Source organism: Crassostrea angulata, chromosome 6, assembly GCF_025612915.1.
Source record: "Crassostrea angulata isolate pt1a10 chromosome 6, ASM2561291v2, whole genome shotgun sequence".
Taxonomy (NCBI): Eukaryota; Metazoa; Mollusca; class Bivalvia; order Ostreida; family Ostreidae; genus Magallana; species Magallana angulata.
Genome location: NC_069116.1, coordinates 38,081,090 through 38,105,397, shown reverse-complemented (window position 1 = coordinate 38,105,397; position 24,308 = coordinate 38,081,090). Strand labels below are relative to the sequence as shown.

The 24,308-nt window shown below is 33.5% G+C and overlaps 4 protein-coding genes across 5 annotated transcripts in view; 1 reads left to right on the top strand and 3 right to left on the bottom strand.

Annotated features, from left to right (window-relative positions):
- Positions 1–581: 581 nt before the first annotated feature.
- On the bottom strand, positions 582–3,711 carry LOC128188802 (proteasome subunit alpha type-7-like). Its single transcript, XM_052860073.1, has 6 exons — positions 3,553–3,711; positions 2,701–2,827; positions 2,297–2,421; positions 1,809–1,931; positions 1,298–1,480; positions 582–753 (listed from the first exon to the last, which is right to left on the bottom strand). Exons 1-6 carry the CDS (start codon positions 3,652–3,654, stop codon positions 664–666), a joined length of 750 nt encoding a protein of 249 aa, XP_052716033.1. The 5' UTR covers positions 3,655–3,711; the 3' UTR covers positions 582–663.
- A 1,262-nt stretch (positions 3,712–4,973) lies between these two features.
- LOC128188801 (tyrosine-protein phosphatase non-receptor type 2-like) lies at positions 4,974–13,218 on the bottom strand. Its single transcript, XM_052860072.1, has 9 exons — positions 13,079–13,218; positions 12,079–12,187; positions 11,431–11,525; positions 10,033–10,131; positions 8,802–8,948; positions 8,114–8,323; positions 7,548–7,736; positions 6,747–6,955; positions 4,974–6,516 (listed from the first exon to the last, which is right to left on the bottom strand). The coding sequence occupies exons 1-9, from the start codon at positions 13,145–13,147 to the stop codon at positions 6,333–6,335; spliced, it is 1,311 nt and encodes a 436-aa protein (XP_052716032.1). The 5' UTR covers positions 13,148–13,218; the 3' UTR covers positions 4,974–6,332.
- Positions 13,219–16,128: 2,910 nt separating this feature from the next.
- Positions 16,129–19,374, top strand: LOC128189599 (LIM/homeobox protein Awh-like). Its single transcript, XM_052861261.1, has 5 exons — positions 16,129–16,317; positions 16,963–17,144; positions 17,327–17,538; positions 18,029–18,280; positions 19,157–19,374. Exons 1-5 carry the CDS (start codon positions 16,180–16,182, stop codon positions 19,213–19,215), a joined length of 843 nt encoding a protein of 280 aa, XP_052717221.1. The 5' UTR covers positions 16,129–16,179; the 3' UTR covers positions 19,216–19,374.
- Positions 19,375–21,997: 2,623 nt separating this feature from the next.
- The window catches only part of LOC128189994 (uncharacterized), a 7,531-nt gene continuing 5,220 nt past the window's right edge, over positions 21,998–24,308 (bottom strand). For both annotated transcript variants that reach the window (XM_052861841.1, XM_052861843.1), the window contains exon 2: positions 21,998–24,227. In XM_052861841.1, the coding sequence (XP_052717801.1) occupies positions 23,070–24,164 (1,095 nt within the window). In that variant the 5' untranslated portion in view covers positions 24,165–24,227 and the 3' untranslated portion in view covers positions 21,998–23,069. The remainder of the gene's footprint in view (positions 24,228–24,308) is intronic.

The following is a 24,308-nucleotide window of genomic DNA, read 5'->3' as shown; positions in this document are numbered from 1 at the left end:
TGTTTTAATAAGTGTTTCACAAACATCTCTTATTTTAATTGATTTGAGCAAAGAGACTTGAAAAGACATTTAACCCAAAAATGGAAGAAAAAAAACAATAGGGTATATGGCGTACATGGACTAATAACAAAATTATTTTACGTTAAATTGAGAGCACATTCCTGTTCCTAGCTTATAATCTGACTATCAAGATTCATTGGGTTTAAACCCACTACCTACTGGTAATTCTTGTATCTTTTGTCAAAGCCTACACTAGACTGCATTACATAATAACTATTTTCTGACCAGCAGATTACAGATTTTGTATCCAGTTACCATCATTTCAACTGGGTAGCATTTAACATTCCACTTTTTTTCTTTAAAACTTCAATCTTGTATTTCATTTTTCCTTTTATTTTCCCATTTCTTCCACTGTATTGATAGCTTTTCTGATGAAAAAATATATATGACACTGATAAAATGATGACTAATTCAACTAAATTGCAAAGTATTAGCAAATTAGTGGACTCATCCCAAGTACCAGAAGGACATATTGAATTCTGGACTGGTACACGTATGTTAAATAAACCGAGATAAACATAACAAGTTTCATACATTTAATGACATGAGAAGTATGGGACAAAATAGCACTGACAATAAACACTAAACAAAATCTTCAAGTCACTATTTCTTCTGCTTCTTTTTCTCTGCCTCCTCTTCCTTTTCTTTCTCTATTTCTGCAATGTATTTCTCTACTTCCTCAAGTTCTAACATCTGCAAATGCAAAATTAATATTCTATATTTGTACAAATTAGAAAATGCATATAACAAAACAGTTTCTCTAATATTATCTAATTAATCCCTTTTTTGCAAAGATCTTGGAACAACTTCAAAGGCGCTTTTCAATTTAATTAATAGTACTAACAAAATTGCATAGAAATGCCTTTTGTGATTAAGAATTCTGGCAAAGTTCTTTGTTAGTTGCTCAATTATTCCTTTTCCCAAGAAATGCATGTAAATTAAGCACAAATTTAAACAAGAAACAAAGCATTGTAATCTACCCGTAGTAATATTGTAGTGAACAGATTTTAAAATTTTGTGTTAAGTCTCCATAATTTTGGGACAATTGTCCTATACATGTAGTTTGCTAATTCATACTAAATGGTATTTGCCAGTACTGCAGTTTTAATACCGGGGTACTAAAACCGAACAAAACCAACAAAAAAATTCAATCCACACAACTTTGTTGCAGGATAAGAGGACTACACTACAGGAGGAAAACAGTGCGACAATAAATCTACCGGTACCCAGTACTTACTTTTAATGGTTCCTTGTCCCTCATTACAGCTAACTCTACATTTTTGGCCCCGGACTGTACAACTTCTAGTAAGGCTTTCAGGGCCAGCTTTATGCACTCCTCTTGGTTGCCAGCTACCTCGTCTGTGTAACTTTTCTCTAGAAACTCTCGTACTGGTTTAGCACTTCTACCAATAGCATTTGCCTGAAATAATCAAAAGAAAATAAATATTAAAATTGTCCTGCATTCAACCAGAAAATTTTACATGAAGTAAATGACATTCTTAGATATAAAGGTTGCCATAACCATCCATTCATTTAATATCTCAGAAAAATACAATAAAACTGGCGGTTTTCCACCTTATAATTATTCTAATTTGTGGCTGCAAATTTTAGCAGTTTGATAAAACAAAGGTACATATCATATTTTGGGATATTTCATTTTTGCAACTTTTAATTACATGTAATATCAATCTAACGAGGAATAACCCTTATTGAAAGAAAAAAAAAAAACCTAATGGTAAACTGCTGACCTTCCACTCATGGTAGGTTCCTGAGGGGTCGGTCTGGTAAAGATGTGGGGTGCCATCATAGTCAAAGCCTATTATCAGAGCAGATAATCCAAAGGGCCTCCTTCCATTGCTTTGGGTGTATTTCTGTAATGATGAACATTTTCTTTACATATGAAATTTAATCAAAATGATACTGTATACAGTGTTATTTTCGCCCCTTGTAATTTTCGCCCCTTTTCACTTGCAAATAGGTTTGCCCCATCTTGAATTCGCCCAGACACAATTGTGTTTGAATAGATATTGAGACTTTGGAATTCGCCCAGTTTTAAATTCGCCAGCTGACAACGAGGGCAAAAGGGGCAAAAATAAAACAGGGGTGAATATTTCCCTGTATACAGTAATTTGTCATTGGAAAGTTGAAATTTTTTAGATGTTCATTTATTGGGTATATTTTGAGTTTCACTTTCATGTTTAATTATGATGTGTATCTTTCTCCGAATATCACCTACCTGTTTTAATTGTGCTATGTATCGTGTGATGTACTCCAATGTCACAGGGTCCTCTACAGTGAGTTTGTGACTCTGACACTCCACGCGAGCTCTGTTGATCAGAATTCGAGCATCTGCTGTCAAACCTTTGATGTAAAATTAAATTATTTTTGATCTGATTAGCAATAATAAATATTTTCATTTGAAATATAAAAATCACATTCTATGGATTGGTAAAGGTCAGATAAAAATAATAGATATTTCAAGATATAATAACTTCTGTAGCTTGTGATATACCGGTAGATGTGCAAAAGCAAAATTTATTAGCAGTAGTCAGTACAGATTCATATTTAAAAAACAGTGTCAATAGATTGGTACTTTCAACCAAAAAATACCATAAAATGACAACGAAATGAAATGTGTACCTGCAAAAGCCAGAGCAACATGGTCATCTAATAGTGCAATTTTTCTAACTGTTCTGTCTTCTTGAAGCTTTGCTACTGCTTTCTTTTCAACACCTAAGACAACAATGTTATTTCCCCGAACGCCAACCTGAAAGGATTAATCATATCGATGTGAATATATCACAGAAATATAAAATATTAAAAATCCATGCAAAGTAGATCGCTTTGCACTGCTATATAGCAGGTATAGATCTATAGGACACGACACACTCTTGCTGTAAATATTTTAAATATATTTGAGCATAGCGGCCTTAGCCTGGTCATTTACTGTAAACCAACTTATTTGTGATTACTTTATTTACCATTTTTCCAGAGATAAACTGGTTCAGAATTCTACAGAATTTTGATAAAGACTCAGGTCTAGGAATACTTGCAGAGACGGGGCTCTCGCGAACGTCATGAATATTTAACCTATACGGCAAAGACTGAATCGTGGCAAACATATTTGCGACAACGATCTCACAAACCTTCCAAATTTCTAAAACACAAATTAAAGTTTGTGTACTGTATTTCTTTTCCCAATAGCATGTGTTTATATTCCCCAATATGCATTTTACAAAAAAATAAAATACATAATTATACACATAAATAATATCCTTATTTTTGAAAAATACTCCGTATTCAAAATGGTATATTTTACCTAACAATATGAACAAGAAATAACTTCCACTGAGATGCAAATGTGGATGATTTCCTACCAAATAGTTGAATGAAACGAATGAAATGGGTAATGACAAAGCAGTATTTGACTAATGTATCTGAACATTTTCTCATGCAAATATGATAGACAAAATTATGATTTCGGGAAATTACCGCTGTCGATCCCTTTTTGACGGCTTCTTGTGCATATTCAACTTGAAAAAGGTGACCATCAGGTGAAAAAACAGTGATAGCTCTGTCGTATCGGGAACTCATGTTTTCGCTGCTTGTGTGTGAATGCAATCAGATTCACAAAGACGCTTAGAAGACACCGGCGGTTGATACAAGATTCGCTATCTGTTCGTTTCAGTCCCTTCAGTAAGCGACCTTCAATGTAATTCTGAAGTTTACTGAATTTATTTGCATAAAAATTTTCAAAATTTTAATAAAACAATCGACTTTATATCAGGTATAGGATTTATGTTTACTTGAAACAAAAACATGAATTTCTTACAAAATAGTACTGGTTATTGCAACATAATTTTTTTTTATTGTGTACCCTGTAACTTTGTCCGACTTATGAAGCAAAATATGACAAATGGAATAATTTTCTTTTATTCTATTAAAAAAAAATAGGAAAAGACTGATGCTACATTGTAGAAAAAAAAAAACATACCAGTGTTGTTATCTGTACATGTAGCTTGTCATAAATATTTTATAGTTTCATTGATACACGTAAATTGAAACAGGAAGGCTCTGGAATGCTTTAAGGTCTGCTGGGGTAATAATTGTAAAGCGCTTTGAGAAATGGTTCGCCAATTTTAAAAGCGCTATATAAAAACTTGCAATTATTATTAATTATTAATAGTGAAGTCAAGGTCAAAGAGAATGTCAAGGTTAGAAAATAGGGTATATTCAATTGCTATCATAAATTTTTATGATGATTTAATTAAAAATTAGACGTTGTGAATCTTCTACCGCTTCTAAAAAGACAGAGAAGAGGTAGCGGATTCAGAACGTCTAATATTAATTTGATTGTTTTTATTTGTGGATAGTTTGATAAAAATATATATTGTACAGTTCCTCTGAAACTTAGCTATTGTAAATGCAGAGCACAATTATATTCTATATATCAAAGCCATCTGCAAGGTCAATGTCAAAAAACTGAGAGTCCTAGATATCAAAGCCATCTGAAAGGTCAATGTCAGAAAAACTGTTTAATTGCTCTAAACTACATGATCATTAAATTTATTTATGCAATTTTTAAAATTAAGCTATAAAATGCAAAAAAAATCCTGATATCAAGGACAAAAAAGGTCAAGGTCACAGTTCAATCGCTTTTATTCATGTTGATTTTTAACTTGAAATTGTTTTCAGTATTAACCACCTGGGATATTGCTGAACATACATCATACCACAGTGTGTTATATTCCTTGGCTGGCATGTTATGTATGCAAGTAAAACATGTTGCTCTGTCTCCATGCAGTCAGCAAAGTCAGGCAGATAACTATAAATTAAAAGGAAATAAAAACAAACACATTTTTTATAGAATCATGCTTTTTTCTCCTTCTTTTTATTATTAAAACCAGAGTTGCTGAAACTTTTTCATTATTTTATCTTTATTTTTCACTGAAAAGCCAGCAAAGGGCCTATAATGTTCACCTGAGCATTTAAATAAAATTCTATGTGTTATACAATGATGATTAAGCATTGGTATGAATTTTGATACACAATACTAGGTGAGAAAACATATGAACATGTGGGTTTATATTTGTTTACTGCATTTGAATTTTTCCTAGGTTAGCAAATGGTGCTTTAGTACATGTACAAAAATATTCATCAAAGTTTAATCCCTCCCCATTCCCATGCAAAGTTGCACAAAAAGTTGAAATATTCAATTAAATTTCACACTTAATATCTTTAAGGATTTTATCAAAGTCTCATAAAGATTGATCTTTATTTATGGTTAAACATGTACATGTACCTGGTACATACACATGTATTTACATGCACCATAAAACATAAAACCATACTCAATATGCAATATGTTTTAACAAGTTTACCATCAAAATATCAGAGATTTAAAAGAAAAGAATCAAATTGAGCACATTCAAGTATAAAACTGATCAATTTAACTTGAAAAAATAAAATCTGTGGGTCATGGTTTCACAGTCTTGAGGCAAGTTCATAACTTTACTAATGTACTTGTAGATGTACTCAGTAGTACTAAACAATATACATGTATAGGCGATAAATGATAAAATATATAGTACATACCACCCTTACACATTAGTATGCTTGTAATTCATGTGACATGATTAATTAAGTCCCTTTTGAAAACTAAAAAGAAACACAAAAATTCGTTCATAAAATACTCTTATCATTTATACAATACACTGTATACAGGGAAATATTAGCCCCCGTTTTATTTTTGACCCTTTTGCCCATATTGTCAGAAGGCGAATCTAAGACAGGGTGAATTAAAAACAATTTTCAGATTACTGTGTATCTATCACACATCTGTATATGGGTGAAATCAAAATGGGGCAAAAAAGTGCAAGTGTAGAAGGGCGAAAAAAAAAACCCCAAACCACTGGGCAAAAATAACCCCGTATACAGTACGCATTATTAATCTCAACAAAGAATTCCTTTGGAGGTTTGGCATCGTGATCTACATACATATATATAACATGTCTAAAATAACAGGGACCATTGCCCCACCCAGTAGCAGTGGATGACTAGGGCAGTGAATGGTGTGTGTGTGTGTGGTAAAATGTTACGGTGAGATACCCAGCACAATCAACTCATCAAAGCCAAGATTACATACAGTAGGTACCTCAGATTGAGAAAAACTTGTCCATGGTCATATCCTATACTTCTTTAAACATAAAGATTTTGTACACATAAAAAAAGATGTCGCCATTTTTTTTTTCCTTGCATAAAAAAAAGATCTGTCAAAAATAGTAATAATACAAAAGAAGTCCACCAATCAGCAACGTGGTTCCTATGGCTATAGGGGCTAGATAAGAGCGTCTATTTCTCCATAGTTCACTCTCTCTCTGTTTCTTTTTCATGCGATCTATTTGATCTTGAGTCTTTTGTCTTCTTTCCTCTCTTTGGACTTTACGACGGAAGGTACTGTTGAAACAGAAGAGAAAAAATTAATATTTCACTGAAAATGATGTTAACTTCATATATAGATGCTTACTAGTAACAAATAACACATTTCATTTCAAGATTAGGAGGAAAGAAAATAATCCCAAATCTGCACAACTTACATGTATATAATTGCAATTCTTAGATAAAAATCAATCCCTAAAAAGATTTTATTTAAAACTGTGATATCTATGGCAACCTCTTCTCCATACCTATTTTCTTCTTCTTTCTTCTCTGGAATTAATTGATCTGTATCTTTGGACGAATTTCGTTGATTTTCGTAATCCTCCTCATCCTCCCATTCCTTTGTTTTCTTCAGATCTGGGCTTCGCGGAGGGAGAGGGGGTGGCTGTCTATCGGTCGGCAAACTTGTGGTTCTCTCTGGAGGTGGGGGCGGAGTATCTTCCTTCTTGCTGCGTGACTTTGAAGACAAAAGAAAGACTTGAGACTTTATATGCTTAAAAATACTCTCACCATAATCATTGGGTTTGAAAATATTCCCATTTAGTACTGGATGACTAATAAATTGATTAATGTTTCTACATTGTAAATACTTTGGTACAGGTATCCATTATTAAGTCTTTTAGAAAAAGTTTAGCCATCACAAAAAATTGTCATGTTTTTTTAATATATTATAAAATTCAATCTGTTTTGTACTTAGTATTATGATTTTTCCCTGTAAAGCTGCATTTGAGGTACCAAAATTAACACTTTTCTTTTGTGGAGTGGTTTTATATACCTATTCCCCTTAGGACAAAAAACTTCATCTTTCGTTTCTCAGGCCAAGAAATTCAAAATGAAATGCGAATATGCATAAAGGTCTTTTATTTTTTCAATTTTATTGCAAGATTTCCAAAGGGGAATAACTCAATTTTCATCTTAAAAATTAATTCTTCCCCTTTTCAACAATAATGGCAATAAAAGGAATTAAAACGGCAGCATTTCACCTAATGTGGCAGTGCCTGCGAAACAAAACATTCACTTTTTTGGCCTTAAATTCCAAGAATACATACATCCATGTAATCAGACAGAATGTCCAGTGTTGCATTTCCGTTGGACAGGATGCTGTGACCTCCTTCAATAATGGCAAGGTAAGAGAATCGGAGCTGGTCAGCAGTCTGGATTAAGCCCATACGACACTTGCGCATCTCCAACAGTAAATTTCTGACATCGACGGAGTTCATATCATGAGTCTTTTCAATCTGTAATTACAGGTTTTTGAAAATGTGATATTCATGTGTTAAAAGGCTCAAAGTAAAGAAATGGATTATTTTAATTTACTAAATTTTCAACACAATTTAAAAATTTATTTTTCCAACACATATTTACATTTACAAATGTACCCGTGAATCATTTTCATAAAGAGAACCATACATGAAAGTTCTTTTTAACACATAATTGTACAGTATTACAGTTTGATCAGAATCACACATATACATCTTTCTCTGTTCTAACCCTGCTATAACTCATAACTGAACTCACAATGGCTTACATATATGAACAATATTTTGTTGGTTTCAAGGGTATACTAACAAACAAATTAACATCTCCAAATTTTAATGATTCCACAGTAACTTACAATGACGAGGGAAGAATCGACGAGACAGAATGTTCCTGATCTCCCAATGCCGGCGCTGCAGTGAACTATAGCTGGGCCGACATTTGCCTCCAGGGCTCCAGATTGTCTTACAGTCATCAGGAACTTAAGAAACACCGAAGGTGATTGGGGGACTCCGAAATCCGGCCAGTGTGTGTAATTGTAGTGAATGACTTCACGAGATTCTCCAGTCTGTTAAATGAAAAATAAATGTCTCCCATTTATCATAGGTTCAAAAATAAATTTGAAATGTGTTTCAAATGACTATGCTATCCTTAAAAAAAAAATAACTGAAATGACAATAGAGTTGTCAGGAGAAGCTGTTCTAATTTTTGTTCATGTGTTCGAACAAGTAATTGCAGTTATTTTTGATATTTGATTTTGAATAGTTCCAATATATTCAATTCAATGGTTTATTGACATCACCATGTTGGCATACAGTCAAAATGAAATCAAATGACAGACAAAAGAAAATTGTAACATAAAGACTACAGCATGCAGGACAGTTTTATACAATACTTCATAGTCCCTGGAACTGTTTTCTCTGCATAAAACATTTATCCAAGTAGATACATAGATGTTTTGTAGTATTATAATCACATGGATTATATATATAAAGATAAATATATAAATAAAAAATGACCAACTCCGATTAAATGGCTGTGCTCACCTCAGTATGACTGACTAGTAGAATTCTCTCTACGTAGTAGTCCAGCTGCTTTTCCCTGACGACCGACACATTGAGAGCAACATCATCAAACTCCATTTCATCCTCGTCGTCCTCAGCACTGGTCGGATAGTACTTGTAACATTTCCTCTATTGAAAAAAAACCCCATTAATTTTAATTTCTTCTATACCGGTAAATACTGCAGCAGTGTGTGCATACAAATTGAGTAACGCACGTTAGCGCGTTATGAAAATTTGTATGCACACATCGCTGCAGTTATAAGACTGTATCTTTCAAAAAATAATGATTTAATTCTTATATTTACATTTTTAAAACTTCTTTTTTTGTCTGCAACTGTTATTCATACCTTAAAACTCCTATTTTATCCTATGGGTAAGTTCATATTAATGGAAGAGCTACTGTAACAGCCCCAAGAGTGAACTTTGATTTTTGCTTGTGACGTTGCAGTTTGCGTTTAAGGTATTCAATGTATAACAACCACATTTTGTACCTAATAAATGAACGATCCGATATTCTTAATCATGATATCATTTTGAAGGTGTTATCAAATAAAAATACTCCACCAAAGATAATTATGGTCCAACTAATTACACCTTGAATTTTGCATTGAAGTCTATGGGAAACGTATGTTTTAATAAGATATTGTAAAATGTAACTTAAAATTTGTAAAACTCTCTTGGTTAATACATGCATAAACTTTCTCTTTATTAAAATATGAAATAAAATGAATCATTTACTGCAAATATTTTGACGAAATTAAAATTTTCTTTTTTTCAACAAGGGGAGATAACTCTTTTAAAAAAAATTAAGGTGCAAAATGACCGGCTTCTTATATTTTGTCAATCATGTGAATTTGATTCATTTCACTTTCATTGTTATCTAGCAATACATATTTAACTGGTTTAAAATGATTCAGATTTGTTCAATATCCCTTCATTATACATTGAATAACTTAACGTTTGTGACGTCATAATAAACCTCGTCATTTTAACCTTTGAGTACCCTGTGTGTTACAGTGTTATAAATACCGTAACATTCAACAACCTTTACAAGCAAAAAATACCGGTATGTGGAATGTAAATATTGTAATATGATTCCATATCTGGCAAAAAAAATGAATATAGAAATGCAAATCTGCAGGATCCTAGAACTTTCTGTATCTCTAGTTCACCAACATATTTTTTATTATTGCTTAAAATTATCAAAACTCACAGCTCCGTTTTCAATTAGTTTGTTCAGCATGATGATCGCTTTACTCTCTTGTTCCCAGACCATCTGCCAGAAATGTGAAACTGTTACCTCCAAGGGCCCCTGAAATAAACAACACAAATACATATAGGTATAAGTCAATACATTTGCCAGTTATTTTTTTACTGTACTGCATAAGGCACTTTAATGAAAGACTTAGTTTAGATATACATGTTTATTATACCACTGTGAATATTTTCTTTGAAAAATTACAACGAATAAATATGCTATTGTATCTATAACCATGAAATAGTTTCCGTGCTATCTGCCCATGGTGAACAGACATTGTAACTATTCACTGGCAGCATTCAATTTCCCTCAATTTTAAACTCGTAATTTAAATTCAGATAATTCTCTAATTCGTTTACCATCAAGAAAATTTGCATCGCCAACAAAGAAAGTTTTCTTCAGTATAATAAAATACCTATTTACTGAGTATTCGGACGATAGCAGTTTATTGTCTACCAACTTTGCCTAGTGAAATAGTTGCCCTCTCTGGGGACAATAAACTTACTATAATCCTCATAGCCAGTAAATAGGTATATAATGTATACAACCTATGTGTTATTGATATATTCCTACAATACATTTACATGTATATATAATATTTATTTTGCTCAATTTTAAGCATTCAGTACCATGTCTAATATTGCACACTTATCATGCTACTGTATACAGTGAAATTTTTGCACTGTTTTATTTTCGTCCCTTTCGCCCTTGTTGTCACTAGGCAAATTTAAGACTAAGCCAATTCCAATGTCTCAGATTATCTCTCTTTTTACACTTCAGAATTCAATGAATTTCAAATTCAAGACGTGGCGAAACCGTTTGCAAGTGCAGAAGGGCAAAATAACATGGGGCAAAAATAACCGTTATAATGTGAGAAGATTGTATTTGCCTATCATCAGTAGCATGGCAGAGCAGAATGACTAAGTAACGTCTAAGTGAAATGATAAATCTTATCTTACCCTGTGGGTTACATACAAAAAAAAAAAAAAGCAGCCAGCTATGTGTTGCTTATATTTACATATTAAAATACTTATCAATTTATTTATATGAATATCCACAAGGCCATGATACAATATACAGTAAAACACAGTTACAGCAAACACACTTATAATGAATGGATGCTTATAGTGAAGTGATTTTCATTCCCAGTGACTTTATTACATGCTGTAAACTTGATGGATATAACAAATTACGCTTATAACGAAGCAAAATTGCCCATCTCTGGCACTTTGTTATAAGCGTGTTTTACTGTAAATAAAAAAAAAATTATTTGCACTGAACAGTACTACATTTAGTTTCTGCTTTGAAACGGAAGTGACTCATTTATCAGTTTGTTTAAAATACGCCACTTACTTGGGTTAAAATGTATTTCCTGTTGGCTTCCTTCACTTCCACCAGACTTGCATTGATGTAAACATTGTTTGAAAGCTTTACTCTACTATGGTCATCTGAAAATTTAAAATAAACAGGATATGAAATGTCAATCCTACCCTAAACCTAGAAATTTAACTTCCACACAATGAAAAAGCAAGATCCAATTTATCAGAAGTACTCAATAAAAACCATCATACCAGGTAATCTGAAAATTACCCATTTATTTATCTATAAAATTATGTGATTAAACACATTCCAAAATTCCGTCCTTTAAACAAATTCCGAAGTTTTGCCCTTTCCCCTTTCAATTAATACAGTTTTTTTCCAAAAGGAACCTGCACTTTGCCCCCATAATCTTAAATGCCAAAAGAAAAGAAATGAATTTTTTGATTTTATAAAATAAACGAAAAGAGCACTGATTATACAATGCACAACAGATGGAATAAGAACAAATTAGTTTAGTTTACTTTATAGTTTACCCATATACATAATACAAATAATGCTAGTTTTTCCCAATTGACCAAAATTTCAATGACTTTTCCCCTAATTCAAAAGCCACAGGTCCAGTTTCATGAAAAACAAGAAAAATCCCAATTACTATGTATGCCTATGATTTTTGATACTTACATGGACTTACATCCCTGTATCGGTTTTTATTTCTGTTGACGGCACTACGAGCTTCAGCTGTGGACAGCTCCTCATCCATGGCCTGCATTGCTGCCTCATTTTTAATTTCCTTTAAAATTCCATGACTTAGAGTTTTATTTGTTTTATTATAAACTTAGGCAAATTTTTATTGCATTTCAAAAAGTTTAAAACATTTGCTTATATATGATTACTTCATCTTGTCTATGCCATCACAAACTTTTTGTATTTTTTTTTTACAATATGTTTGTATAAAATTATAAAGTATCTTCAATTGCACAAATCTTTACTACAAAAGTCACAATTTTTTTTTTTGGTTGAATATACACTTTTTATGGAATATATACTTTTTAATTGCTTCTAGACAATGACTAAATGTACATCATCAAATATTTAAATAATGGATGTCCCAAGCACTATGAAAAATAAAGAGTACTGGCATTCGATCAATTCTCGCCAAGGATAATTTTTCGCCGGTGCATTGTAAAATAATTTTTCATATATAATTCTATGTGTTGATGAAATGACATAACAATGCACTGGACAGAAATGGTTCTTTGTGAGACTATGTAGTATTAAAAATATGAAAAGTATGCAAAAAATAATTTGTTGTGCAATAAAGGATGTTTAATTTTTTGAGTTGTTCTAATAAATATTTAGACTGGGTACCCATTAGACTTACAATATATAAAAAATGAAAACATAGGCAACATACATGTCCTGATAAGTTCGTACATAAAAGAGTATGGTAAATGATTCGAATGAGTCTACATATGAAAACATATAGTAAAGTAAAAAAAAAGAAAGGTATCTAACATAATGTAAACAAGAAAGTAAATGTGTAAAAGAAAAGCATAGTACGCAAAAGCATATTGTAAAGAATTTACAATTTACAAAACATGAAAAGTTACAAAAATGTTTTAATCCGGAAGTCTAATAAATCTAACCCTGGTATTATTTTACGTTTCTGGTGTAGAGTTACCTGATAAATCGGACCCCAGGCATTGTACTGATCATAATTGTTGAACTCGTTTTCTATTTCGGATACCATGGTAGATAAAAAGTTCTCAGAAAGTTACAGGAAGTTCAACTTTTTGAATCCATTTTCATTTTTACCGGAAGTTCGAGGGTTTACATTAAAGGTTAAATAGAGGCGGAATTTCTGTATCCGGTTACTCTCTCTCTCTCTCTCTCTCTCTCTCTGAATTACAAAGTTATTACTAAAATGCAATTACTTTCATTTTACAGCTTTAATTTATTTTGCTTCTGTGCATGTACATGTTATATAACATTCTTTTTCTTTCATCCCTACACTATAAACGCAGCCTCGTTGATTATAATCATGTAGCATATTTATGATTCTTTTAATATATTGATTTCGATGGGGAGCGCATTTGCTATTTTCCCATTGATCGAACATGATACCAAATCATGATATAGCTTATATTATATCGCCACATAGGCGTTGACAATCTTGTCTTTATTAGTCATAATTATCAGCTTATTTAACTGATTTAAGATACTCTTTAGTGTTCTTTTAAGGAGAAGAACTCATAATTTAAGTCGTAAGAACTTGTTTCAGACACTTTTGTATGCATTTTATACAGTAAAATATGTTCAATCAATACTCCTCCTTATCTGACCTTGCTATCATTATGTCCATTTGTAAATATTGTTTTGCACCCTATGGACCTTTGATAGGTTTTGAGATAGAACCATTTTAAAGGGGCATGGTCACGATTTTGGTCAAGTTTTATTTTTCTGTTTTTATTATTTGCAATGCTTTAGGAATGCATTTCTAATAATCAAATGAAATTTGGGTGCCAGTCGTTGAGTTTTAAGCAAGATACAGGGCTTACAATTCTTCGTCATGTAAACAAGGTTCGTGCCCTGTTTTTGTTTACATAGGTTCAATATACCAGTAAAAAAATCTTTTTTAAAGCTGGTTTGTCTATCTTATTATTCATTTTAAGCATAAATAAACAGTTCCTAACGATTAACATATTCATTTTAGGTCTAAAACTGGAATTTTCACTGCAACATTTAAAATGTAAACAAACGCTTTGTTTACATAGCGAAGAATTGTAAGCTCTGTAACTCGCTTATGAGTCATCAAATGACACTCAAATTTTGGTTGCCTGTTTAAAATGCCTTACTGCAGCATTGTAAACATTAAAATCGAAAAAATAATTTTTGACCAAAATCGTGACCATGCCCCTTTAACAAGAGCTTGGACTTTGGGTAGTTGTGTCGTATAGCAATGTGACGTAGGCTTGTCTATTTCATTGCTAGCCACTCAGCCATGGCTCTTTGAAATCTGGCTCTCTGAAATCAACAAGATTTGTCTGGCTTTTGAGCTAAGACTACGCAATCGGTGCATATTTCGCTTGAAACCGCGTCATTGTTAACTTGTTTTGACGCTAGAAATAGATAACTACGCCGACAGAAAGTCCAAGGTCTTGTTAAAATTGTACTAAATATTCAGACATACAATCATTCACAATTGATTTCACAAATTATAGAGCATGTACTCTATTTGCTCTTATATTTATATTGATGAAAAAATCATCCGTTGATGAATCTTTCATCATATCATTTAGATTTTATAAAGAATAAACTTGCTTCAATTTAAAAAAAAATATATGCTTTATTCATAAATTAGACACCCATCTTCCCCGCACATCAAGATAGAGGTATGAATGAACTTAAAAATTAGCAATACTAAATTATATTTAGAGATTTGTGTTAAGTACACATATTTCTTTTTGGTCATTTGTTTTTCCCGAGTATGGAGCTTAATTTGAACATAAAGACTGTAGGGCAAGTCCGTGAACCATTGATTGGGGAGAAAAGAATTTATCAACATTTTTAAAGTTCTATAATCAAAGTTATTATTTTACAGATGTCGACCTTTTTAATATTAAAAAAGCTCACTTAAAATTTTGAGATAATTATAAAAAGTGTGGATACGTTCACAAAAAATATGTTTTAAATTAGATATTCATGTACATGTATATATACACTGCATAATTGTAATTTGAGCTAGCTTGTGTTTCCAGAATTGATTAGTGTGAGTGGAACAAGAAAAAATGAGTTTATTCGAGACATGGTCAACGTAAAAAATATGAAATACTAGTTAATAATAAAACATGTACTTTGATCAAGATTAAAAATATCTTGTCATATTCTACTATAAAGTACTTTCATTTCATATTTAATTACAATTCAGATGTACATATATCACTATTTTAACATAACATATCAAATTTACACTGGTCATGATTTTCCCCCATGGATATCATTGATTGTATTATGTTAACCCTTGATAAAAAAAAAAATGGAAACTGAAATCACATTTTATTGCAATTTCCTTTTACTATATGAATTGTATTTCACAAAATTGAAACCCAATTGACATATTTTTCATATTTCCATTAACAACATGAATTGTATTTCAAAAAATTGGATTTTTGAAAACTTACCGATCTGAGCTGAATATTTTTGGTTAATTTGTTTTAGTGTAATGACGTTAACTGCTGAATAAATTGAATCTGAACATTTTGTAATGAAGATTATTTTTGTTTTGGACAATTTTGATATATAATGTATCTATGGACAAAAAGTTCAATGAAAATTTTTATTACAGATAATGAAATGTAATGAATCGATTGTTTTATTTGGGAATATGTTTTTGTTATTTTTGACGTTTCTAAGAACTCTTGTCACGGCAATAACACCCACTATATAATTGAAATAGTTTGTGTTTATACACGTTCTAATCGGATAACGCACCGTAATCAATAGCTGACTTGTGACATAATTGTGTTCCCGTTATATATGATCTCTTATTACGATTAAGAAAATTTTGCAAAAAAGGTAATTAACTCTTGAACACGTGCGTGCATGCCAGTCTCGCTACTTGAGATCACGTGTCAACTTCTGATCTGTCGATCAATCGATGAGATCAATTAAATACTACAGCATCAAATTCGTCTGAGTGAACAGTACTCAATCGGTGCGATTATATATATATATATGTAAAACGGCTACTATTATGCTAGACTGATTCATTTTTTCCTCACGATGCTGACCGAACTGACCCGCGTGGACCTCTCCAGCGACCCAGATTACAGTTATGAGGAGATGGGGCCCTCGTCTTTGTCATCGCCGTTGTCGTCAGATTCAGCGTTTGGGGATCAGCTGACTTGTTCTGTGGAGTTGGTTAGTTTAAATTATCAGTGTAACGGGGGCTGAGCATTGGAAAGGGGGGGGGGGGGTGAGGGCAAAATGAGATAAATCTGGTAAAGACTCATAGATTTTTTTTTATATTAATTTCCCTTTTTAAACATGCAACTCCCCTCATATTGAAAAAAAAATAGGTGAAGCCTGATTAATTCTTAATTAATGAGACTCACGTTTTTAGATTGTGTTTTTTAATTTTACTTTTCAATGTAATTACATCCTTTTTTATCAAAATGAAGGTAAGGGGATGGGGGTCCCTTCTCCAATCGATATGCATTGCAAATTTGCAGTATCTTTCCACTGAAAAGGATTTGGGAGACAAAGTAGCTTTTGTTGTTTTTTTTTCATATGAGTGACGAAAATTTACGTGTTCATGAAATATTAATTAAACAGCTTACATTAGAATAAATTATTTTTTGTTAAACGTGTGGAGCGCTTTGTACAGAATTCCTAATTTGTACCTGCCAGATAAAGAAATGAACTATTCATCAAACAGAGGGCAGCTCGTGGAAATTTTAATACACAAAAATCAGATTCCCGTATTACCGAAACTCTACATCCAAATAAAATGTTAACGGGGACTTTTGGTGAATTTTTAAACAACTGACTATGCTTGATTTGCAGTGTGAGGGCCAGGCTTGTGAGGGATGCCAAGAAGTGATTGCTGACAGGTATTTTCTGCACGTTAATGGCGCCTGCTGGCACACGGACTGTCTGCGATGCTGTGTCTGCTGTTCTTCACTGAAACAGGAGGAAAGCTGCTTTGTTAAAGACGAAAACATCTACTGCAGGAGAGACTATATAAGGTATGTAGAAACCCCAGCAACCGTTCTGTGCGTTAGCTTTCTCAATAACAGCCCAAAAGAACAGTTTGTGCTTAATTACATTCCAAATTTGTTCTAAGATTCGCAGTTTTACATCACGATTGTCTCAGTGGTCTGTCAGAATTACATATTATATAATGTTGGGCTTTTTTTTCTATTTGTAGTGAATTTGGAACCAAGTGTTCAAAATGTTACCGAAAGATCCAAGCGACAGACTGGGTCAGGCGGGCACGTGAAAATGTGTATCACCTGGCGTGTTTTGCATGCGACTCCTGTCAGCGACAGCTCTCCACCGGGGAAGAGTTCGCACTGAGCGGGGACCAACTGTTATGTCTGCGGCACTACACGTCTCTTGTTGAAGGAGACACGGATAAAGGTTCGAGCATTTTTAATTTCATTCTTATTAATTTTTATTTTTTATTTTTTTTAAGCGGGAGGCATATGTGTGTGTGTTTTTTTTATTTTAAATTTGTCTCGTCATGACATCTTAAAAGTTTTATGACATGTATTTTTTCATTTTTTGATGCAATTCAAGTCTATTTATAAAGTTGAAATCAGTTTTGTATATCAAATTTCATCATAAAAATTTTACGAACAGGTGTTACTTTAATGAGGCTGAGTGGTCAACAAGTTACCAATCAGATTTGCCTTTAAATTTTTTGCACAATATTTTTGGACATAGACTGAAAAAAATCCAAATATTTCAAAAAAGAATCAAAATTTGAATACGTACCTGTATTTTTATGCAGAGCTCTTCACCAATGGAGGTGAATAGAGTCTAAATTTGGCCATGGCTATCTACCCTTCTTCAGATTTAAAAAAAAAAAATAACATATTTTTATTACAACCACTTAATTCTTTTCCAGATTCCGAACTGAGCAGCAAACCAAAGGCAAAACGTGTGCGATCCTCTTTCACAGAGGAACAACTTCAGATCCTACAGGCCAACTTCCGGATAGAGAGCAATCCAGATAGCCAGGAGTTAAACAGAATAGCCATCACCGCGGGCGTCAGCAGACGAGTGGCGCAGGTCTGGTTCCAGAACGCCCGAGCCCGACAGAAAAAGCAGCAACTCTACAGCAGCCAGTCCAGTCGCTCCATCAACTCTAATGGCTATTGTAAGTACATGTATATCAACATAATTGAATTCTTGTACTTGTTATGCTAAGGTCTTTGTTCAAAGTGCTTTCTTTGGTGGTTCATGCTGGTATAAAGGTAGCGACATTGCAGAACAAATACATGACCCGCGTTAGCTGATATTTTTTCCTACAATGATTGCTACCTTTATAGCCCGCATGTATCGTCAAAGAAAGCAATTGTTTTTTATTAACATCTTTCTTTTAACAAAGTACATGTATTGATTTAATCGCAAAAAGTAAATAAAGTGTTAAAAATTACAGTTACGTACATCAGTACGTTAGGCCTAAAGAAAAAAGTTGTGTGTTTAGGGTAACCCGACCTAACCAACAAAAATGCCCCTATCCTACCATTTTTAGATGTCTGTTTTTATCCGGTTGTGAATTTTATATGATTTTTATTAAAAAATCAGTTTTTAAATATGACCCAAGCAAAAATTATTCGGGTTCATGCAGAAAAAAATATGATAAGATAAAAAAAAATCCCTACCTACCTAACCTAATTTTTTCATCAGTGTTACCCTAAACACACAATTTTTTTAGGCCGTAGATGTTAGAATAGTCAAACATTCTAATATAGGAATTTTCTTAGGTTACTGAGGGTTTTACACAGGGACTGTGATACCGCTACGAGTCGATTTTGTCATGCTATTTCAATATTAAATCGCACAACTGCGTAATATATTCTATCCTTCGGGCTTTATGATTTGATCACCCCGACCGTATTTGATCACCTCATAATACTCTAAAAATTATTCCTTTTTACTTAAATAAATGTTGTAATGTATTTTAATGATGTCTTAGTGTGTTTGAATGATATCTCAATGTTTTCTGATATTAACCCTTTGTGTTTTTCAGCTCACGGACAGTGGTCAAGTGGATCAGAAGGACAGCTGAGCGATTCCCCCTCGGAATGATCGGTCCCCATCACGAGTTGTTCCGCTTTGAACAGACACGAAGCTTGGGCTATTTCGTGTACTTCCCGATGTGATACAAACAAACATGATCAAACGTGTACCTAACTGTTATTTTCTTTACTATTTATTTTTTTTTATATTTGTTGATAATATTAAACATTGATGAAAATACAACATCTTTATTCATTGGATTTGGAGGTGGAGATTTTATACCGGTATACTGAGGGACGTATGTACTATAGTATAGTACATGTATACGTCCTTGATAGATTGTCAGTGCATTGGAATTAAAGATGAATCGCAATGACTGTACATGGAAGGTGTGAATGCATGACAAGATGCTTTTCATAAGCACAGATAGCGTGGACATATAAATTGTGCTTGCACGGAAAGCATGCTAATGAAATACTAGTAGTTTTTACGGTGACAAGATTACGCAACACCGGATTTCACAGACATATTTGACGAAGAAGACATTGATAAAGAGAGTGACAAACATGTATATATTAAACAGTTAGCAATGACGATTTACCCGCCCCCCCCCACCCCACCCCCAATCAAACCGGATTCAAACCGCGTAACACTTTTAAGAAAAATTATCATGAACATCTGCAGTAAACGTGTTGGTGTACAGATAAAGAAAAAAATATCCCTCAGGCATATTCTGATTGACATCCTCTTAAGAACCATTCCTTTAATATCCCGGGCAGCTGGCATCGATTTTAGAAGGAAAAAAATAAAGGTTGAAATTACACGCAAAAACACTAGCCTAGCTATAACCCCATAGTCGCACAATATGACCGTACTATTTTAGGAAACGAGTTGAACATTAGCTGCATGTTACCGCGTGTTTATTGTTGTTTTTTTCCTTTCAAATTTATCATCTCGTGAAGTATTTTTATGTATAAATCTTACAGTGTTAAAAGTTGTTGAATTAAAAGAAGGAACCACGTTGCTTAAAAATAGATGCGACTTACAGAAATTAAAACGTTAGGTTCCCTACCTAGTTTTGGAGAGCACTAAAAAAACAATGATTTTCAAAAAAGTCCAATTTATCCTTTGACATTATCTATTGTATATAGCAAAGTGTTTTTTTTTTTATTTATATAAACCAGGTATCCAGATGAGCAGAGAATGTATCCGATTGTTCAAAATCTCATTTAAAAATGAAATGAGAGGCCCATGTACTACATCGCTCACTTGATCGGAAAGTTATAAAGCTACACGAGATTAAATTTCCATGCTCGAATTCCTTCCTCCAAATAGAACCATTTTAACGAGAGCTTGGACTTTGGGTAGTTGTGTCAAACAGTAATGTGACGTAGGCTTGTCTATTTCATTGCTGGCAATTAGTCATGACTCTTTGAAATCAACAGAACTTATCTGGCTTGTGAGCTAAGACTACACAATCAGTGTATATTTCACTTGAAACAAGCGTCATATTTTAACTTGTTCTGACGCAAGAAGAGATACATGGAGTTACATCATACCAAAAGTCCAAGGTTTTCAACGGAGGACCTTATTGTTTTCGTTCGGTTTCTTTTTGCCTATTATTAAGGTATTCCGTCTTCAGCGGAAGACCTTACTGTTTTTCTTCTGTTTCTCATTCTTCTATATTATTATTAAGGTCATATTCAGAGACCAAGAGGGGTCTAAATGTTTTCAACCAAAGCTTTTACAACTGATACAAAATAGTATCTGGCCCTTAAAATGTAGACCCTGTTCCTCTATTTTAAATCATGTTTAGCTATTAAATAGCAAAATCAAGATCGAACATATATACTAGTACATCCCAAATTCTAATAGCAGACGGAAGACCTCCTCGTTGCTCGCAACGAGATCGTGTCTAGTTACTATTTTTTTCTTTAGTCCATAATTGGTTTCCATCAGATCCCTATTATTTGATGACCATTGTACCTTTTGCTGGTTGAGTTTAATTCATAAACTGTACGAGTTGTCTTCCTTATACAATTTATCAATTCACAAGGAAAGAAAAAAGGCATATATCGTACATATACTATTTATTCAATAATTTAAAGTACATGAACATGAAAACAGAAATATAAGTTTCCTCTTTAAACTTTTTATATCACTTTTTTGTGACTTCCATCACTAAAATATTTAAAGTTCGTTTGGAACTTTGAATAGAGATGTGATTGGTCTCTGTATATATGTGTTTATATATAATATACTAACAATATATGTGATACAAACAACATGGGATTGCCAGTTACAAACTGACAATTAACATCAATATGTTTGTACCCAAGTGCACAAATAGCATTCGAACATACACGATCTAACCACACGTAAACACAAGTTAAATAGAGTTTGGTCAAAGTTTGTGCCACATCTTAGAAAATGAATGAATGGTTTTAATTTTCTCTATTTTTTTTCTCAATTAAACGACTTCTTAAAAGGAGAATTTCAAAGCAGGTTGCTACAATACAAAGAAAAAAAATCTGAACGTTTTCAAAGGCTCGTGGACAAAGACCGAGAGAGACTATAATTTACATTTTATACTTTTTTTGTGTCAGTCATTTCCCCAATTTTTTTCATAATATCACAAACAAACAAAAAGCATTGAAAGCATTTACCAGTCATACCACGCTGACAACCATTGTAACACATTTGATTTTTTGTTTGTTAATTATTACAAACAAACAAAATGAGATCGCAAATGATCACGCTACAACAGTTAAGCTACTGATTCAGTGGCTAGGCGAAGCTCTGTACCTTCACTTTATGCTCAAGGGGAACAAATGATATAAAGTTTTAAAAAAAAAAAAATCAAAATCATGGCCTCTGAATGTCTTTCTGACCACCATATACACTGGCAAGCTAAAAATCTGACGCATGACGTCAGAATCAAATTAGCCTCCCTTCTTTCATTCGCTTTCTTACCCCTGAAAGTCCCCGGGTTATGAAATATATAATGACGCTTTCATCACAGATCGTATATTGCAAAATGACATCATATCAGGCTATATTATATGTAACTTGGTAAAGCTGTTTTTGGTTTTGTGAAAACCGCCACAAGCATTCCCACTTCGTGAGAGAAACAAAAAGCAAAAAATCCACTCATTTACACGATGCAAACTGGGACTTGAAGGAGAGGGGGATGACTTTTTTTATTATTATAAATCTAACTTAAGTCCCTTTCTTGCTAGGATTTCTTCAATGGCCTCGAAGTACTGACGATTAACTTCTCACCGGAAGTATAAAACTCCAAAAATATATAAAGAGAACATGTTTTCAGTTATACAAGTTATTTACAACATTCTTATCATGCATGCTCCTTGTTAAATTTGGATCTGTCGCCAGATTTCTGAAATCAAAAGTTACACTATAGATAGTGTTCGGGTATAAAAAGTATTCAGAGAATAAACAATTATTTGAAGATGAATATATGGTTTGGCATGTCCGAATTTGTATGACTTAAATTGTTTCTACAAAAAATAATGTTTTGTGATATACATCCATTATTCACACATCTGATACTGTTATTCATCCTCAGTTATTTCGACTTTATAAGCTTTTCATAACACAAACATCAATTTGTACAACATTTGTAATAAATATATTGTTTACAACACTCAACCTTCTATAAAGGGATTTGTCCCTGTATTTTAAATATATATTTTTTAACTATTTTAGTTTGTTTTTCACTACATAAAAATTCAATTACTCTATCTCTAGCGAGTACTTTCAGTACTACCAGACATCTTAGATCCTATTCTACATTGTCTCCCCTCTTTGACTCTTATTAAAGTGTGTAAAATTCAATACACAGTAAAATTGAGACGATTGTCAATATAATTTCCAAAAAAAAAAAAAATCTACAAAGAGACTATCTAGGCTAAACCTATCTCCACTTGTAATTCGACTATGTCCAGCAAGCATAGCTTGCCTGGCTTCTCCCCGCGTATAATCTGCTGGATATGGTTGTTCCTAGTTTTGAATGGTTTATCCTCGCTATGGAGCACGTTTTTGGAGATTAAGTAATCCAACGCCACAAGTCCGCCACCGGTTTTCCCGCTGTGCTTCATCTCGCGCGATTGTTTGGCACTCTTTAGGATATTCTCAAACAGTTGTTTCCGGAATGTCGCAACGTCGTCTGTATCCGGGCAATTGTCGATTTCCCGTATCATGTCCGCTTTTATTGAACTAACCGTTGTTTCTTTGTTGTTTTCTTTCCCGTCTTTCTCACTGGTCACCGTAGCGCTTGGCGCTGGTTTGCTACGTTGAGATGCGTAGCGTTGAGACTGAGATATCATGTGACCATTGCCTTGCGATGGACGTGCAGGCATTTGCTGAGGGGGAGCGTTTAGGGGGTACTGCTTAGCGTACTGACGCTTCTTTGGTAATCTTTGAATGTGACTTGTGCTGTAGCTTCTCTCGCGATATTCGTCCTCGCCGCTGCTGGGCTGATACATCCCCTCCATCGGCATTTCATGCCCCATAACCGTGGTCGATGCACCAATTGATTTAGGTTTGCAGAATAGTTCATTTTTGTCATGACTAGGGTACGGTATGCTTCCGTTCGGAGCGTAGCCCTGATAGTCGACGCTCAGCGTCGCGTAGGGATCGTCGTACGCAGTCAAACTGTTCTCGGACGTGGACCGCGCTATCCTCTGCTTGTACATCTCTATTTTTCGTCTCTTAGGGTGATAGAAATTACTATTTGTACATTCATCCATATAAGTTCTTTTTCCGAGACCAGTGTCATAGTTCATTCCATCATAGGCCGTTTCCACGCCGCTGGAATGCGGCATGTACTGTTCAGTCCCGGGGGGACTTTGTCTGTGTTTTGGGCTCTCGAGGGTGGTGATGTGTTTCAAGGGACAAGAACAGTTGGGATATTGACATATTGGTTCCTCAACATCCATGCCGTATTCGTTTCGTTTTGTAGAGTCGCTGTTCTGACTTAAATCGAGGGGCTGCTCCATGATGTTGTTCTAAGAACGATATTCCAGATTGTTACGCTCTCAAGACGATGGTTGGTTAGATTTCTGAAGAAGACCAAACAAAAAAATCGTTAGATGTTGAAAAGCAAACGATTGATTGATCTTTTCTTTATCCTTCAAAGTACA